The sequence below is a fragment of the Chanodichthys erythropterus genome, chromosome 13, assembly GCF_024489055.1.
Source record: "Chanodichthys erythropterus isolate Z2021 chromosome 13, ASM2448905v1, whole genome shotgun sequence".
Taxonomy (NCBI): Eukaryota; Metazoa; Chordata; class Actinopteri; order Cypriniformes; family Xenocyprididae; genus Chanodichthys; species Chanodichthys erythropterus.
The window spans coordinates 4,818,103-4,838,317 of NC_090233.1; the positions used below are offsets into that span (position 1 = coordinate 4,818,103).

General features: G+C 37.3%; 1 protein-coding gene across 2 annotated transcripts in view; it reads right to left on the minus strand.

Annotated features, from left to right (window-relative positions):
• The window catches only part of camk4 (calcium/calmodulin-dependent protein kinase IV), a 53,309-nt gene extending 34,933 nt beyond the window's left edge, over positions 1 to 18,376 (minus strand). Inside the window, exons 1-3 of one of the 2 annotated variants that reach the window (XM_067407020.1) lie at positions 18,094 to 18,376; positions 17,845 to 17,991; positions 776 to 854 (exon numbers count right to left, since the gene is read on the minus strand). In XM_067407020.1, the coding sequence (XP_067263121.1) occupies positions 776 to 854; positions 17,845 to 17,954 (189 nt within the window). In that variant the 5' untranslated portion in view covers positions 17,955 to 17,991; positions 18,094 to 18,376. Of the gene's footprint in view, positions 1 to 775; positions 855 to 5,964; positions 6,581 to 17,844; positions 17,992 to 18,093 lie in introns of those variants that run through there. The other variant, XM_067407021.1, reaches the window with a different exon arrangement.
• Between the last annotated feature and the right edge of the window lie 1,839 nt (positions 18,377 to 20,215).

Below are 20,215 nucleotides of genomic sequence, written 5' to 3' on the forward strand. Positions count from 1 at the left end.
CCTCATTCACTTTCATTGAAAGGAAAAGAGGGACATTCTGGAAAACAACTTTCTGTTCCACAGAAGAAGTCATACAGGCTTAGAACAATAGGGTGAGACAGAATGACAGAATTCTTGTTTTGTATTTAATTTCTTTAAATACTTCAAAAAAGCATGCATACTAAACCATTTTCTATATATTGTATAGTTAAAAATATCTGACTTTAAAATCCTTTCTTTTCATATTCTTCTTCTTCTGTTCTGGTTCACTATTCACTATTCTAATGTGTGTCTACTAACTTGGATGGGTTAAATGCAGAGGACAAAAAACTAGTATGGGTTACCATACTTGACCGTCATGTCACTTTACATTTAAACCATGTTTAGTTCTTCTTGTTGTAACTTGACACTAGGTATACAGCATTTATTTGCAGCACCTTAATGCGATGCCAAAATGCCTTATATATAGTACCATAATATAATTACATATGCACTAGAAAGGCTTAAGATAGTCTTAGTATTCCATACACAGGTGCAAGAAAGCACAGATGATGGTATGTTTCAAATGGCAAGGTATGTGGAGTACTGCTCTGACAACAACACTGGCTGACAGCAATTATTACCCATCATGCATCAGAGTGATATAGAGAAATGGAAGACAACAGTAGTGAGGTCTGTAAGATCTTAGCAGCTGGAAGGAAGTCCTGACCAGAAACTCCTTGGCTATACGAGGCAGAACAAAGGCAGGAGAACAAAGCATGGTAACATGTGGAGAGAAATCTGTCAGTGCACTTACTGTTTTTTTCAGCATTTTCACAGCATAGTGCTTCTGGGTGCCTTTCTGATGGCATCGGAACACCACTGATGTAGCTCCCCTGCAAGAGAGAAAAATAGCATTTACATAAAATTCAGCTGTATCCCATACATTAATATTTACCTCCATAAATACTATTCAAAAGTTTGGGATCAGTAGGATTTTAAAATGTTCTTATACTCACCAAAGCTGCATTTAGACCGTAAAAAAACAGTAATAATGTAAAATATTATTATAATTTAAATTATGTCTATCAATTTAATTTATGTCATGCCAGTTTTCAGTGCCACGTGATGCTTCAGAAATTATTCTGTTGTGCTGATTTGGTCCTCAAGAAACATTTACACCCATTATTATTATATTGGTGGATACATTTGCCAATAGAACAGCATTTGTAAGGTTGATTTTTTTTTTTTTTTTATATCAGTGTAATGCTTAATGCATCCTTGCTGAATAAAAGTATTAATTTCTGTAAAAAAAATAAATAAAATCTTATCGATTCCAAACTTTTGAACTTTAGTGTATATTGAGAGGCATATATAAACTGAAAATTAAACAAATTAAACAAGAATGTATATATTTTATATTCTAACTTTGTCCCCTTATAAGAAAACCTACTGTATATTATCCTTGCGGTGCTATAAATTTTAATTTGCAAAAATCGTAATGGGGCAGTACCATTAAAAAGACACCTTTGTATAACACAAAGGAATACACCTTTCAAGCTCTTTAAATGAGCCATTCTGCAACTACTAACTGTTGGCAGACATATAGATGTTTGCTAAGACAAATATCACTATTGCTCATACTTAGTTCACCCAAAAATGTTTTTTTCTTTCAATAATTACACATCCTCCTGTCGTTCCAAACGCGGAAGACCTTCGTTCAGCACAATTTCGGAGCACAAATCACGATATTTTTGATAAAATCCAAAAAGTTTTTTTTATTTATTTATTTTTTTTATCCTCAATAGAAAGCAAAGAAATTAACATATTCAAGGTCCAGGAAAGTAGTAAAAACATTGTTAAAATAGTCCATGTGACTGCAGTGGTTCAACCTTAATGTTATGAAGCAGCAAGAATACTTTTTGTGCACAAAAACAAAACAAAACTAATGACTTTATTCAACAAATTTGTCTCTCCCCTCTCAGACTCAGTATGCAGTTGACGCAGTGAACACAGTTCAGTGCTTCCGTGTTTACGTCTGAATGCCAACTCATTATTGGCGGGCTCCTGCGTCAGCATCACACGCATGCGTTGCGCTGCTCACGTGAACAAGCGTCGGCCAATACTGAGCTGGCGTTCAGACATAGAACCCGGAAGCGCTGCAATGAAAATAGCATAGGAGAATGACAGGGGAGATATGAATCTGTTGAATAAAGTCATTATTTTTGTTTTGTTTTTGCGCACAAAAAGTATTCTCATCACTTCATAACATTAAGGTTGAACCACTGTAGTCACTTGGACTATTTTAACAATGTTTTTACTACTTTTCTGGGCCTTGAATGTGGTAATTTCGTTGCTTTCTATTAAGGATTAAAAAACGCTTGGATTTCATCAAAAATATCTGAATTTGTGTTCCGAAGATTAACTAAGGTCTTATAGGTTTGGAACAACATGAGGGTGAGTACTTAATGACAGAAATTTCATTTTTGGGTGAATCATCATAATTTGGGTCATCATGATTATACTAGGCATGTACTGTGTCTCTTGTGCTATGGCTATTGGGCTCTTTTGACTTGGGCTAGTAAGCAACAGCATAGTAACTCCCAGCATCCACTTAGAACACCTTAGCAACCATCCATAACACCTTCGAGCAATGGATTAACAAATACTAGAAACTGACATAGGAAAAACATTGGCACATGCCTCTGCCCACATTTTTGCTAAACTTTACAAATATATGCCTAATTTTGTTACCAGCCAAAATGAACACTAGTGGAGGTTAAACACCAAAAACTTTCAGTCCTTTTCACACAAGTTAAACCATGTTAGAGGGAGTGGGTTGTTTTACCCCATGCCAGAATACAATCACTTAACAACCACTCAGAAACACACCTAGAACATCCTAGAAAATGTGCAGCAATGCCCTGGCAAGCACCCACAACACCCTCATAGCAATGCACAAAAAATAGACAAACATCTAGTTGTTGTTTAGCTTTGTGAACTTTCAATCTCTTAATATCTTCTTTATAATCAGATCTCTTACTACGGTATTCTGCTGGCACAGGACCAACACAATATGTTGGAAGCAAGAAACAGCCAGCAGTTACAAACAAGCATCTCAGCTGGAAAGTGTCCAGTGTGCAAATAAATGAAATTTGGGTGGACAGCTTGGCTAATGCAATTAAAGTGGAGAGGCCACCTCAGTGTCCAAGAACTAGCATCTGGGTACACATTAGGAGACCGGTGCCAGATCCACAAAGCTATAGATCCCGCCTACCCCTCTCTCTCTCTCTCTCTCTCTCTCTCTCTCTCTTTCTCTCTCTCTCTCTCTATGCTAACCGTACCCTCCCACTGACTGTACATGTGATTATACATCAGGCGAGTGTAGCAACCGGCTTATGGCACCAATCTGCTCCACATAATCTCCAGGTCCCAAAAATATTGATTTCAGTTGGTTATATAACCACATTAAAAGAATCTATATACCTACCAAAATCAGCTGGCAATTATAGTACCTCTGAACCCTTTTTGGACTCTCTATAGATCCTTAGCAGAGGCTTAAAGTACAGTACTTGAGTAATGGTACTTTGATACTAGCCTATACTTTGTATGCAGATTAAACGGAATGCTTATTCAAACACATTTCCAAAGAAAAAAGGCCCTTTTTACTATCAGTCCATAATCAACTAATTATTTAAAAATATAACAATTTCAGGTTACAGGTATCAGTTTAATATCACTTAATATTTCAGTTTAATATTTAATATTGTCCCAGAGACTTACATAGTCAGGTCATTTAAAATTACCATTAAATGCACAGTTCCCCCTAAAAAATTAAAATTTATTTTAATAATTGAAATTACATAAGTGATTAAATAATTAAAATAAAACTCAAAGTTTTGGTATACTGGACTTTCAATGGAGGGAAAGAAATCTTAGATTTCATTAAAAATATCGGTCCCACTTTATATTACGTGGCCTTAACTACTAAGAAATCACATAAAAAATAAGTACAATGTACTTATTGTGTTCATATTTTATTGTAAAACACTTTTGCTGCTACTGAGGTGGGACACAGGTAAGGTTAGGGACAGGTTTAGTGGTGTGGTTAGGTTTAAGGTTGGGTTAAGGTGTAAGGGATGGGTCAACAGTGTAATTGTAATTGTACTTACAGAAATTAATTACAGATGTAATTACATGCAGGTAATTTTTTTAATATAAGAACAACATAAAAACATGTATGTACACAATAACTGTATTGTATCAAATTATTAATTTAAAGTCCCTGTAAAGTCAATTCGGAGAATTCTTTACAAAGAAACCATCACATTACAAAGACTATGAATTTTGTAATGCTTAATTGTGAAGTTAGAGCGTTAGGATTTTTTGGGCGGAGCTAAAATGGGGGTCTGATGACGCACTGGAGCATGGTCCCGCCCCTAACACTATAGGCTTGTTCGACTTGATGCAGCGCCGCAAAGACCGATCGGCGGCTGACTTGAAGCAGTGCATGCTGGTAAGAAATGTTGTCCGACTTGAAACAGCGCTGACGTCATGTGACTGTGACGTATGGCTTTAAAGTACCACGAGAGCTATTCGAGATCACCGTGTGTGCCTATGTTAAAATTAGTAAGTAATCCATGGTAACTCTACTAAAATTTGCAACCCTCTAACGTGATTATTTTGTTAATATGCATCAGTATGTTTGACTCATTAGACAAGTAAGTTGAGGCTGCAGCTCTCGCGAGTGGGTGTGGTTTCAGCGCTGACAGCGGACACACCCCCAGTGTTTGAGAGCAGAGAACGCTGCCTATTTTTTCGAGATTTTGATAACTTATTTCATTTATTTGCAGATTTTTTTTTAATCATTCAAATTTGGCTGGGTGGTTAATAACACATTTTTCTGCAGTGTGACAAACTCAGAACACATACTTTACAGGGACTTTAAATGTAAATACATATACAATGGTGATTCAATGATGACAATTTTCATTTTTGTGTAAACTTGACTGAAGTTGATTTACAGGTGCAAGATTGTAAATTGCAATTGGCATTGTTTACAAAAGTCCATTTTTAGTTCTAAAAACTAAAATTTTGTCACAGTACGAATACTTTCAGACCTCTGATCCTGTTATTGTGTACCTGAGAATATCCAGGTGACCAGTTGACTTTATATTTGACTTTAAATGAATTGCATTACCTACAACAGTTGCCTCATTCCATAATGAGCTAATTACCTGATGGTTAACATTATTCTGGTGAAAGATTAGACTTTTTTTTTTTTGGGTGATACATGCACAATAAGACCAGGAATCTATTTTTTTTGTTGTTTGTTTGTTTTTTTTTGAGAGTTGAAATTGCATTATGTCATTGATTTTTATTTAACACAGTATTGATAGAACAAGATAATCTAGGATTATGTTAACCCAAGGTAAAAAATCTCAAGTGTGAAAAATTGTTCTCGAGAAGAGGTTTTGAGAGCACAATTAGTTTCAACTTTGTGCAAAATCATCTTATCTTTATCACACAATAAATGATTTGTCAAGATTTTAACAAGTCCTGATAAGTCACTCTGTCTCTATTAATGAAGTCAACCTCATTCTATTGTAGCATTCAGTCCTTGGAATGAGATGCTACAGGGATTTCCATCCCATTAACTCCAACTGGACTGTTTAGCATTGTTTGATTAAGCACTTGCACAGGATTAGAGGCATTGTATTGCAAGGTGATTAGACAGAGGAGTTGTACAGGAGTAAGAGCTAATTTTAGAAAATGCAGCTTACAACTAAATAAAAAAAGGGATAATCCAACAGACGTAAATAGGAAAATCAGGCAGAATCATACACAAGACAATCAGGCAGAAAACAATGGAATTGCTCGGTAAGGCAGATGAACTGGCAATAATTCGCAATGTGCAAACACCATCTCTACCTAAATACTGTTCAAAAAGGAAATGCAAGTAGAAGCAGAGGGAGCGGTACATAGTCAATACTCAGGCGAGGGCACCTTCTGCTGGTGTGGCGTAACAGAACCCCCTCCTCTAGGACCGCTTCCTGGCGCTTGACGCGGACATCGTCGTGGCACTGGTCGATTGGGTCTGGCAGGACGGAAATCCTCAATGAGAGAAGGGTCCAGAGTATCGTGGGCGGCTACCCATGATCTCTCCTCATGTCCGTAGCCCTCCCAGTCCAACAAGCATTGAGTCTAGAGTCCAGTAACTCATTCACCTTGTAAGCTGGAGTTCCATCAATGTTCATTGGAGGTGGCGGCTCTCGAGCCTCAGCGTCGGGGTCACCGGGTCACCGGTTTGAGGAGGGAAACATGAAAGGATGTAGATATATACGATAGTTAGCAGGAAGCTCTAACTGGTATGTGACCTCATTTATTCTTTTTAGAATTTTGAAAGGACCAACATACCTTGGACTGAGCTTCCTGCTGGGTAGCCGCAGCTTGAGGTCCCTCGTAGAAAGCCAGACCCATTGTCTTGGTTGGTAGGGAGGATGTGGGCAACGTCGTCTGTTGGCCTGAAGACGGACAAGTGTGCTGTCCAATCGTCCACTGCAGGGACTGATGAGGGTTCGCCAGACCACGTGAACAAAGGAGGTTGATACCCAAGGAAGCACTGGAAGGGGGTCAGGCCAGTTGAGGAATGAGTTAGTAAATGTTGTGCGTATTCTGTGTTATTCTCGGCTACAGTATGATCGAAGATATCTGCCAGTTTCTTGGTTTAACTGTTCGACTTGTCCATTTGACTGAGGGTCGTATCCTGACATGTCCAGATGATTACAGAACTTTCCAAACTTGGGACATGAACTGAGTTCCTCTATCGCTGACAATATCATCATCAGGTATCCCATAAATTTGAAAGACATGATGAAATAGTGCTTGAGCAGTTTCCATGGCTGTGGGGAGACCCTTTAGAGGGACCAAACAACAGGACTTGGAGAAGTGGTCAATTATGACTAGCATAGCAGTGAAGCCATTGGAGAGTGGTAGATCGGTTACAAAGTCAATGGAAAGATGGGACCAAGGTGGTTGTGGGATAGGTAGTGGTTGGAGGTAACACTTTGGGGGTCTTAGATTGGGCACAGACTTGGCAGGCTTTGATGTAACTAGTGACATCCTTGGTCATAGAGGGCCATCAGAATGAGTTCTGCAGTAAGTGAAGAGTGTGAGATATACCTGGATGGCCAGAGCTGACACAAAGTCAGAAAATGATTGATTTTCTCCTTTACAAGCCAGCTCTGTTTGCAGATCAGGGTTGAGGCTCCGTTGAAACAGCTTTTAGTGAAATAACATTCCATCCACTTTGAGCAGCGAGCGTTCTGAACAAGATGGCATAATCAGCAGCAGTACGGTTACCCTGTGACATTTGTAGAATTTGCATTGAGATATCCTTGCCCCCAGCGGGATATTCAAACACTTTGTGCAGTTGTTGAATGAAATAATCAAAAGATGTTCTAAATTATACAAATCTTACAGCCCAGTCTAGAGCTTTGCCAGGTAATAACGTCATCATAAAAGTGCATTTCTTTTCTTCTGACACAAACTTGTCTTCCTGGTTATCAAGGTAAATCCTTATTTGTCATATAAAGCCTCTACACTGCTCTGCACATCCATCAAATTTATCTGGTAATGCAAAGCGTCTTTGGCGTGGCCAATGGAAGACACTGGATGTAATGAGTCAGGTGTTTGTTGATAGACTGGAGCTTAGCAAGTTGATCTTGGTAGCCCTTTGACACCTCAGTTTGATAGGCGAAAGCTGCTTGCAAGATTTAAACTTCTGATGGATTCAGTGGAGGTGAAGTATTCTGTGACGACGAGGCTGAGGCGGCATTAGAATTCATTTCCGGGTGTTTATTAGCAGCAGGTTTAAGAGACAGAAACATTAAGCCAGGCAATAGGTCAAAACCGCAATAGCAGTCCAACCTGGTGACATACACAAGGGTAATCCAAAAGGCAGAGGTGGATAAACAGGAAAAAGGTCCAAACACAGTCATCAGTCCAAATCAGGCAACCAATGCAAAGGGATAATCCAACAGACGTAAATCGGAAAATCAGGCAGAATCATACACAAGACAATCAGGCAGAAAACAATGGAAACACTTGGTAAGGCAGATGAACTGGCAATACTGCGCAATGTGCAAACACAGTCTCTTCCTAAATACTGTTCAAACAAGAAATCCAAGTAGAAGCAGAGGGAGCAGTACACAGTCAATTCTCAGGCAAGGGCTGCCTCTGCTGGTGTGGCGTTACACACAAAGTTCCGTTATAATCAATTAAGTTGTCTGCACAATGAATCTCTTATTTATATTGTGTCTACACCAGTGGTTCCCAACCTTTTTTACGCCAAGGCCCCCCTCCTCTCCGAATCAATACTGCAAGCCATTTGTACATTTGTATTGTAGTGTTATTACTTTTCAACCCCATGTTAGTATTTCTTTAAAGAAAAATCTCGGGATAGATTTAAAACTTCAGAGTTCTTTTTTGCAAACATACTTTACAGACATTCTGTACAACTTAAAAGCACCTACGCTGCTCAGTTATACAGTAACTTGATGTAATATAAGTCTAAGGTGTCCCCTGAATGTGTATGTGAAGTTTCAGCTCAAAATACATCATAGATTTTTTTTTATTATTAATTTTTTTAGCTGCCTATTTTGGGGAATCATTATAAATGCTCCGATTCAGGCTGCTGCCCCTTTAATTGCTCGTGCTCCCCGCCCCCGGAGCTCGCGCTTGCCTTGAACAGCATAAACAAAGTTCACACAGCTAATATAACCCTCAGAATGGATCTTTACAAAGTGTTCGTCATGTATAGTATTTATTTGGATGTTTACATTTGATTCTGAATGAGTTTGATGGTGGTCCGTGGCTAAAACTAACATTATAAATCTCTCCAACAGTGTGTAAAGAATGAAGTTTTCAATGAAAATGAAAATAGCGAAGGCTCTCTTGTCTCCTTGAATACAGTAACAAACGATGGTAACTCTAACCACATTTAACAGTACATTAGCAACATGCTAACGAAACATTTAGAAAGACAATTTACAAATATCACTAAAAATATCATGATATCATGGATCATGTCAGTTATTATTGCTCCATCTGCCATTTTTCGCTATTGTCCTTGCTTGCTTACCTAGTCTGATGATCCGTGCACAGATCCAGACGTTAATACTGCCTGCCCTTGTCTAATGCCTTAAACATGGGCTGGCATATGCAAATATTGTGGGAGTGCATATTAATGTTAATGTTATGTTGAGATTCGCCTGTTCTTCGGAGGTATTTTAAACAAATGAGATTTACATAAGAAGGAGGAAACAAAGGTGTTTGAGACTCACTGTATGTCATTTCCATGTACTGAACTCTTGTTATTCAACTATGCCAAGGTAAATTAAATTTTTCATTCGATGGCACCTTTAAACAAATAAGCATATGTCAACCTGCCATACCACACAAGACCACAGGGAGATGCCAAAGGACTGAATTTTATATCCTATGCGGATCCATTCAAAATTATTAAACATATATACCACCACTGATACTCTCAAACTTCTCCAAAACACGCTTGTTTGGCGAGCATCTGTTATAAAAACACTCACAGTGCATACATTTTGACAACTACGCAAACATATTGAACTGTGTTCATGCAGAAATACGGTGTTATAGCAATCAGTGATTTGAGAGCGCACATCTGCGGTTTACTGGTCTACACTTTATTAATGAGAGGATTTGCGAGCGTGCAGAACTCAGCACTGAACAAAAACTCTGGCATTTTGACTGGTGAGTGGATTCTGACTAAATTAAACTCCCTGATTAGCTATTGCATTCAAGAGATCAACAAACATGACTGTGATTGGCTACATTGCTCACTGCTGCAAAAACAAGTAAAAAGAAACATTTGATGTCCTCCAGAGCATAAACACAAATAAGGAAATTGAGTTTTTGCCACATCTGTTTAGTCAATATGATATTTATCAACTAAGGGTGCTCTTGCTTTATTAAATCAATGTTTCCACTTGCAATTGTGCAGCATTTACTACAGTTGGATCAGGTGTCCGAGGGGGTGTGATTGAGAAGGCTAATTTTCATATTCATGGAACCGTGTATACTAAATGAAGCAAAGGTGTATAGTTACATTCAAGTTATTATAAGGCATGAAGAAATTATTTTCACAGGATTTTTTTAAAATATGCCATTTTGATTATCAAAGATGAGTTTTAAGGAATGAAATTATTGAGTGCAGGGGGACTTAAATTACAAGACATACATATTCAACAAAAATGACAAAGTATATTTTAGTTTACCATAAATGCTTGACAGTACATTTGGCAGTACACTTTATTATTAATTATGAACAATATAATACTAGAAAATATAATTAATTATGAAGTTTTATATAGGCCTGATTTCACAGACAGGGCTTAGATAAAGCCAGGAACCAGGGGATAAAGACATACTTAAGCCCTACATAAGTGGCTGAAAAAAATCACTCTAAAGTTCAGCTCATTGATTTTAATATAAATTTAAACTATAATACATTTTATTTTAATTGCAAATTGCATGTAATTAAGTGTTCAAAACATTATGTTCAGTAAATTAAGTAATTTGTATTGTAAAATGTATTCTTATATATAAAAACTTGCGCACTCTGACTTCTGAAAACTGCAAAATGCCAGCCAATCAGATATGAGCTTGCTGTTTAAAGAAAGTGCTTGCTATTTTTTTTGTTCAACTGTCCATGGGTGCGTCAGGGGCTGAGACTAGTTCAGAATCCACTTAACTTCCACATCCTGTTCCGGGAAAAAGGAGATGAAATGACCTGTTGAAAGAATGAACTCTAATGCACTCCTTTTGAAAGCTAACAGGCCAGCAGATGGGAGCCCTTCCCGTCATAAACCTCCATAACTATTAACGGCTCAAACTCAACCAATACTCATTATGTTAATAATATCACATTGTGAATGGGAGATACACACAGGGCAAAACAACTGCATCCACCAGTTATGACAGATCATTATGAAACACATATAAGGTGATGATATAGCCTGATTACTCTGAGGGGTACTTTATCCGCGGACTAGCACACTACAGCACCATGGCAATGTGTCTGACATGACTGTCATTTTTAGATCATTTACAAAATATAATAACATGTGCCGATTGGCACATGGGACTCGGATATGTACACACAATTATACGGGGTTAGAATTGTTGCATTATTCCAAATAAATAGATTGAGATTCACAAAAATTAATCATATTCACAAATAAATAGAATAAGAACCACAAATAAACATAAAGAGTTTTATACAAAAATGAATAAAATTCACAAATAAACTGCTTCTTGTGCATAGATCCCTGCATGCATTTGTGGATTTTAAAACATTTCTAGCATCACAACGTGCAGACAAATCCACAAATAAGTGGATTCCACCCACCGTCTACTTAAGTCAAGCAGATAACAGCCATTTGTGCTGACCAATCATAGCATGCTCTTGCTCTAACCAATCACAATTTGCTTTACACTCAAGGTGGTTGCCGATTGTTCAGTGCATCATTCCAGTTAGTCTAAAACAAAGACTTTATATATAGAAAGACGGTGCACTCGTATTATTAGGAATGGGAGAAAGTGCAATGCGCAAGAGGCAATCACCAATTGGTAAAGTCATCGCCTCACTGCAGCGGCCGTTAGAAGCTCCGGTTCCTATAGAAACAGTCAGACGTGCACTTCCTATAGAGATATAGGAATTAGCTTGATCCAGCCTGAAAAATGCCATTTTTGTCATGATTCAACACTAAATTTATGAGACAATTGTTGTCAGATTTCATTGGTGATTTCAAATAAGAAAATTTAATCGAAAGCCTGGTGAACAGCTTTGGAGAATTTGATGTTTCCCCATTCAAAGAAATAGGAGCTGCACTTGCATGCCCGAGAGGTGTTTCAAAGATGGCCGCCGAGTGAAATGCCTTGTCTTAAAGGGTTTTTGGTCTAAAATACACCACATAGCCAGGACTATATTACAATATAGCAAAACCACTCAAACCTTATTGCTTAATTTTATCCACTAAATTCAACTGCATTATGGCCTACAGGTGAATTTCAAACAAGTCCATGCAAAAGGTTTTTCAATCATAAAATATATTGTGTGAATTAATGTAATCTTGATCTAACGCTATAGTGCTCACAGCGTATAACTAATGTTTTGGATGTGGCTCTCTCATTGTAACCACATCCATCACATGGATTCTTAAGAGTAGCTGTCCTGTGCACTTAATGCACAGCTGAGTCAGTGTGGAAGTGTATGTTACACAAGCTGCTCCTGTTTCTGTTTTCTACTTTCCGAGCATTATATAATCACAGCAGAGACTGAGAGAGAGAGTGAGTGTGAGTGTGAGAGGGAGGAAGAGTAGCTCTCTGGGGAGTGTGGTAGGCTTCATTATTCAGCTCGCTCTGCTTTCTTCAGGACCTGGGCGGTTTGCATCTGGCCCCATTTACAAGAGTCCAGCATCTATGCCCATGCACTCCAAAACGATTGGCCAACTGTGAGCTAATAATGCTAATGTATGAACTTCTTAGAAACCTCTATTCATGTCATTCTTTGCTTGAGATCCATCTTAGATCCCGATCTAAAGCATAAATATTACTAAAGGAATAGTTCACACTGAAATAAAAATTCTATTATCATTTACTCACCCTCACATTATTCCAAACGTATGCATTTCTTTATTCTGTCGCACACAAAATAAGATATTTATTTCAGTATTTTTTGTCTATAAAATGAATGCAAGTCAATGGGTTGCAATGTGGTCATTGTGATTTTGACAAGACAGGAAAACATTTTTGAAAAAAGAGTCCTAACCCTATCCCTTCCCCTAAACCTAACCCTACCCATAACTACCAAATCAGAGGGAAATGATAGGTGAATAACACTGATGTAGAAGCACCCAACCCTGGTTGTAAGCATAAACTTGACATAAACTATAAACTTGTCCCTCAGATCTGATTGTCTGATTGGAATGTTGTTCCAGCATTAATAAAGGAACATGTTGTACTGTACTTAATCACGTACACTGTTGCAAATTGTAATGCAGTGTTGTTAAAATAAAACTTTAACTATTAAAAATAGTTTTTGGCAATTGAAATAAAATACATTTTCTAAAACTAAAAGTGAAAAAAATAATAAAAGCTAATACAAGCTGTTTTTTAAACTAATAATAATGATAAAGCACATAGAAAAATTACTAAAACTTACAAACTAAAATTAAAAGAAATAAATATTTGTTTAGCACATTCAAAATACTAATAAATACTGTCATATTATATAAATAATACTAAAATAACACTGGTTCAATGATTTTGTTTTGGACCCCACTGACTTTCATTCTTTAGACAAAAATAGTGGAAACTTTTTTTTTTATATTTTTTTTTTATGTTTCAAATTTTCATTTTTAGCTGATCTATCCCTTTAACATCCCTATTGCTTATACTTAGGGCTATAGATTTTTTTTAAAAACCCATAACCATAATTATTTAACTTTCGCACAAGTCCACAATTATTTATGCAAAATGTTTAATATCAGACTTACAGTTTTCACCTAGCAGATCACAAAAAAAAAAAAAAAAGAAAAAAAAAAAGAAAAATCCAATCCAATTACATGGATGAAGGGACTACCCGCGCCATATATAGAGACCAGAATATCACAAAGATTTGGAGTGGGCCCTTTAGACCAGTAAGTAACTAACTATAATATGCTATAATATTAGAGCATCGCTCTAACAACCATCCAGAACACCCGAACAACCACACAGAAATTGCTAAAAACACACATAATACCTTAGCAATAGCATACACATACAAAAAGTCCCAAAAAGAACCATGGTGCTATGGTATTCTCAGAAGTACCTGTACTACCATGTTACTAGCAATCCCCTGGAAACCACTAGCATCTTGGCAGTGATTTTTGCACAGGCAAGAACCACTCGCATTTTTTCCAGAAAATTTAAAAATCTGGGTTCATTTCTAGTGTTGTGCCTCAGCGCTGTCCGGTAAGTAATCACATCAACAGATATATTACCCCCGTCAGCACAGATGCATGATTCTTTTATTCCAAGATTAATTGCATTAACTGAATTTATCTTTAAGTGCCTGGAGATAAGCATCACTCTCAGCTGTGCGGATGGCAAAATTCATTTGTCTTGCTTCCGCACGCTGTACCAGCTCCATATACGGGTGTTGTGCTGTAATACGTTCATGAGCTGGGTTTCCGTTCCTCAAATTAGACACCTTGATTGCAATTGTTCAGCATCTGCCATGAAACCTCACAGGAGCTTTATAATTAGGCCTTATTCATTTCCACCAAATGTAATTTTTACTTTGTGAAAAACAAAACAATATTTTTGTAGCATACATTTTTTCATTCAGTGGAAGAATATTGTTTTACTATACAACATGTCCAAAGCATTTATATATTCATGCTCCCTTAAAGGATTAGTTCACCTTCAAATGAAAATTACCCCAAGCTTTACACACCCTCAAGCCATACTAGGTGTACATATGATTTTCTTCTTTCTGATGAACACAATCGGAGTTATATTAATAAATATCCTGATCCAAGCTTTATAATGGCAGTGAACAGGACCAACGAGTATGAATTTCAAGAAAGTGCATCCATCCATCATAAATGTACTCCACACAGCTCTGGGGGGTTATAAAGGCCTTCTGAAGAGAAGCGATGCGTTTGTGTAAGAAAAATATCCACATTTAACAAGTTATAAAGTAAAATATCTAGCTTCCGCCATATCGCCTTCTGTATTCAGCTTACGAAGAAAGTGTAATGCCTCTCAAGTCCTACACCTTCCATATTCAAATGATGAAAAAAGCGTAACTAACGCAACGTCAGCTTTTTCTGTAAGTTAAATACGGAAGATAGTCTTGCGGAAGCTAGATATTTTACATCATAACTTGTTAAATATGTATATTTTTCTTACAAAAATGCCTCGCTTTGTTTCAGAAGGCCTTTATTATAACCCCCTGGAGCCATGTGGAGTATGTTTATGATGGATGGATGCACTTTCGTGAGCTTCATACTTGTTGGTCCTGTTCATTTATTAATATAATTCCGATTGTGTTCATCAGACAGAGGAAAGTCATATACACCTAGGATGGCTTGAGGGTGAGTGAAGCTAATCCTTTAAGGGAAATAAGCATCCATTTCCTGTTGGACTGTGGCCCGTGTCTCTCCAAGTGTCTAGAAAGTACAGACTGGCTGATATAGTAGTGTGGGGCAGCCATTGTTACAGAGAGAAAAACAATTTATGGGCATTCAGCAACAATTCATGGCCCACCCATCACAGATCGATGAATGTTCCCCCTCCTACGCACTGTGCTGTGCCCAGTCCAGAGAGGCTGAAACACCACATTCTGATTACCTAAGACAACTGCCTAATATCTTGAATGAATTTATTTAAATAAAAAAATAGTTGTTAAGGAAGCAAGTGGTTTCTACATCTTGTCCTAGATTGCCTGCCAAACAAATTGCACTATGAAGTTCAGCTGATTTAATGATACTGCCAAATGTTTCAGACTCAGTGTCCTGGAAACACTTTGTACTTTGAGGATGTCCTAACCTAGTATTGCCTGGTGACAAATGAATAGGTTGCAATGTAAACACCACTCAGGTTTAGACTAATGACTCCTGTCATAGACTAATGAGTCATTTTTCTAATGATGTACCTTTCCCATGAGTCTCATTGAAATATTTCAACAGACTGCAAATGTCTGCCTCATGTATATGAATTCATGATGATGACCAATTAATGGTACAATATGTAATAATTTTGTCTGCTAGAGGTTGCTAGAAGCCTATTCAAAACATAGGTGTAGCTTGATGATGCCAAGTTTTAGAGCGGAATCTTGGGACATGTGGTCTTCATCTCAACGGACGGTGCAAAAGAATAGGGATTGGAGTCTGGAAGAAATCATGTTCATGGATGTGATTATTAATGTTACTGTAGTATGACGCAGAGCAGGACCGAGTGTTGCCGGAGTTGAACGAGGCCGCTGGAGTGATTGCGCAACACACGCCTCACGAGCAGCGGAACTTTTATTATGACACAGGCCGCCGGCGCCACTTCTGCTTTTCCAGTCATGAGTATGAGGTAACGCAGCTCTGTTTATTATTAGATACATTTGAGTGTGTTGAAATGATGTTATAATGTTACTCTGTGCATTCGTTCGGCGGCTGCTGTGAAACACTTTTGCACACTGCAGTAAGCTAGATCGATTTTAGAATATCATATTAAATATTGGATGTCTTGTGTTGATAAATGGCATGCAATAAATTTTAAAACGTATTGTATGATGGAGAAAATGCTGTATTACTTTTACTAAAAATAAAGCTGCATCTGATTATGCTATGTTAGCTGCTTGACAAAATAGTGTTTTTCTCTGAGGCATGGTAAAGCATGGTACTCGAAAAAAATCAAGAAAATTGATTTAAACAATAAGACTAAACATGTTGAGCTATATAACAATTAATTTTCTGTCTATAAATATATCAAAACAGTTGTTCCCTTGTCTATTAAAACGTGTAATATATTAAAGTGTCTTTGGTGTTTCCATGGTTTCTACAAAATAAAACCGGAAACCGGGGGTAACGCGGGTATGACGCCATTGACAGGCAACTCCTCACACGTCCCGGAGCCTTGGTTAAAATTGCAATTTTCTCAGGATTTACAAATAGTTGGAAACATTTGGGATATTGTAAGTAATCAAGTGAACAAAATATATAACACTGGCGTAGTGTTTTTTGGATATTTTACTGCATATTGCACCTTTACTGCCCTTCCTGAAAGAATTTGTGTTAAATCCAACTTTCCAAAATATTTAGATCTCTACATAAAATACAATAAAAGAAGAGCAAAAGCCTGACACCACTTTAATCTGAATCTAATTCTACAGTAATATGACAGGAATATGTTTTATGATACTCCTGTAGAATTAGAAGTTTATATTCCAATTTTTAATAACACTTTTCATGAAAAAGGCACACATTTTGTCTGATTGTCCCATTTTTTTTAAGTCAATTTTTATAAAACTTAATAATAATATAAGGTAAAAAAAACACAATAAAATAAGTGTATCAAATACATAAACCAACATTTCCAAACTAGCTGACCGCTACTACTAAATGACAGCAAAAAAATTGTTAAATTCCTGGTTTAAAAAACACAAATCCCACATTCTTTGGAGTGAGAAATATTATGTGATATACTTGTCTTGTCAAGTTTTACAAAATTTCGTTTTGTTGACTGTATTCGTCAAGCTCAACCCTATTACCAAAATTACAGTACTGCAAGAAAGATAAGCAAATTAATATTCATATTTAATTTAAGTGGAAGTTTATCAGTAGGCTACCTATAAACTAACATTATAGGTGTATCAATGCCTATATTTAAAAATGACAGGTAAATTTCAGCTAAATTCTATTTTAACAAATATGGCACAATAAATACACAAATGCCACATTCTTTAGATAGATTAGATACTGGTCTTATTTGCAACAAGAAATGTTACGCACATTTCAGTGTTGACTGCGTTTGTCAAGCTCAATATTGTTACAAATATTGTCACTTCGTCAAAATAACCAGTATTTATTAGAAATATAAGTTCGTTAATAATATAAACCAACATATGGTCCCACACCAGCCAGCCGTAACAGAGCGAGAGCTTTATTTAGGCTAAATCTGTTAAATATTCTGGTAGCCTATTTTGTTAGGGATCAAAGCAGTGAATATTGTCTTTGAAAAGATGCTTATTTTCAAAGATGCCACATCTACCCCCAAAACTCATCTGCACATTGCTGCTGCACTTCCACTTACCGTCCCAATTCAGACTCCAGCTCATAGAAGTCCGCCAGCGTCTCTTTCTTGGATCCATCGATCCAGTATTCAGGAGCGGCTCTAGAGGCGGGCATCGTCACTTTCAGCATCCCCTGCGCTTCAGTTCACTATCAGCGGAGCGCCGATCTGTACAGAAACAACAACATCAAGGAATGGCGTGGGAAAAGCGGACACACAATCTAGAGAGGGAAATGTATATACATCATTTTCGAAAGTGTTTCACATTACCTGTAATGTTTGTTGGTGATGTACGCTGAGTGGCCGTGAATGTGTAGCGTCAGTTGATCGCGGTTGTCATGTCGCTCTCTGAACGAGGCTTCCACTGGGTCTTACTGTCGCCTATGTAGGGCGCTGAGTATGTGTGTGCGTGCGCGCGCGCTTGTGATTTACCTGGATTCAATGGACGTCACATATTACATAACACTACTCCGGTATATTTTTGGAAGATGCATTATAATATCATTATGGCAAATGATAGTTCGATTTAACAACGTTCTGTCTATATAATTAATAACTTTAATATAGCTGGATGAATCTGTCATGAAATGTCGAAGTTACATTTCATCCAAAACTTTGAATTATGAGTTGATCTCTCTAAGTTTTAAAAAGTAGTCAAAATCAAAATGTTCTTGAAATGTAGGCAACACAAGTAATTTTTTATTTATTTATTTTTTTTTTTAAACTTTTAACTTTTTAACTCTTTTTTTTTTCAACTGCGTTTTCATAAACTATAAGAAAAGAGGGCGCTAAATACTATGGCTAAATATACACCTGACTAGTCTACTGCGTTTTGAAATATGGGTGGAACTTCCGGTTTGGAGAACTTCCATTTAAAAAGACTGAAATGAATCGTTTCAAATCATAAGGTTGCCCAACAAATAAAGCTTATCCGTCCGTTTGACTGAATGAACTGTCAAATTTTCTTTCATGATTTCTTTTCAGACATCATGAGAATAATGTAACACTTAGCCTACACCGTGTCCTAACCAGATGCGACGCGACGCCGCGACACGCAATAAGGTATCTTTTCCATGTATCGGAGTTTTTGTCCTAACTGGAACAGCAACACACAGTTTGCCAATGGTAATATCAGGTACTGTTCATGTGCTTTATTTAATGTTAAAAACGTCTAATGTGAGTTTCAATATCATTCTGTGTTCCCAGCTTTTTAGCTGTAATGAAAACAACACTGGCTAATTCACCTCAGATCTTGAAAATAAATAAATGTGCACAAGAACTCAATGCAAACAAACAAAGTATTCTATGACAAAAATAGGTTGAGTCACTCTGTATGTACTTTTTAAATGTTGTAATATTTATGAATTTTAACATGTATTTGCCTCCCATTTCATTGTCTGCTGTGCTCTTGCCGAGAGAACCCGCCCACACTCTCTTCTGATTGGCTGTGGATTTTGATTGATTTTAGCGCTTCTCATTTTCGCGTCGCGTCTATCGCATCGCATCTGGTTAGGACATGGGGCATGGTGTTAGTATTTTAACGTGACATGTTATAAGAATATTGCAAGAGCTCTTTTTAGTCGCCACTTTCTATCCTCGTAATTAAAGGTGCTAAAGAGGATGTTTTGTTTTATACATTTTTGCAATGTTACTTGAAACTGTCTTTACTAACTGATATTTATTGGGTGCACTGAAAGGAATAATATTAATATACATCATCTGTGCACGAGGTAGGGCCTTAAAAACATCAGCCAATCGTTTATGCGATCATCGCGTAAACGATTGGCCCTCTGGCTTGTCAATCACTGCCGTGCCGTGACCGCACGCTCCAGTAACTTTCCACACTCCACAGGCGCCGCATGCAATGTTTTTGTCAGCAGACAGGAGTAACAACTGCAGATTATGAGTTACCTGCGGTGAGTCCGACATAAAGAATCCACTAACACGACACAGCGAATGCTGGTGGTAAACACTTGTGTTCCAATACGAGTGTTTACGAGTTTTGGGAGGCGTTCCTTCGAAGAAGGGGGGTTGTTCCTACGCATGCGCTCATTACAAAAACTCAGTAACAGTCTTTGGTTTCTCAGTCAACGAAAAGATCCTCTTTAGCACCTTTAACGGAAGTTACACCCATAATTTGTGCAAAGCGTCATGGGGCGTAGGAATGAGGTGGATACGCTAGCGAAGACCGCTGAGGTAACCATAGCAACAGTGCACCTCCAAAATGCGTTTCCAAGGATTAGTATGAATATCGATAATATGCAAAAACCTATAGTATAACAATAAAAGCATATGATATTCATGTACAATTAAATAAAGATTCAAGTGGTGTCAGGATTTTGTATTCCAATTTTTAATATAGCATCTTTCCATGAAAAAGTTACATTTGTGT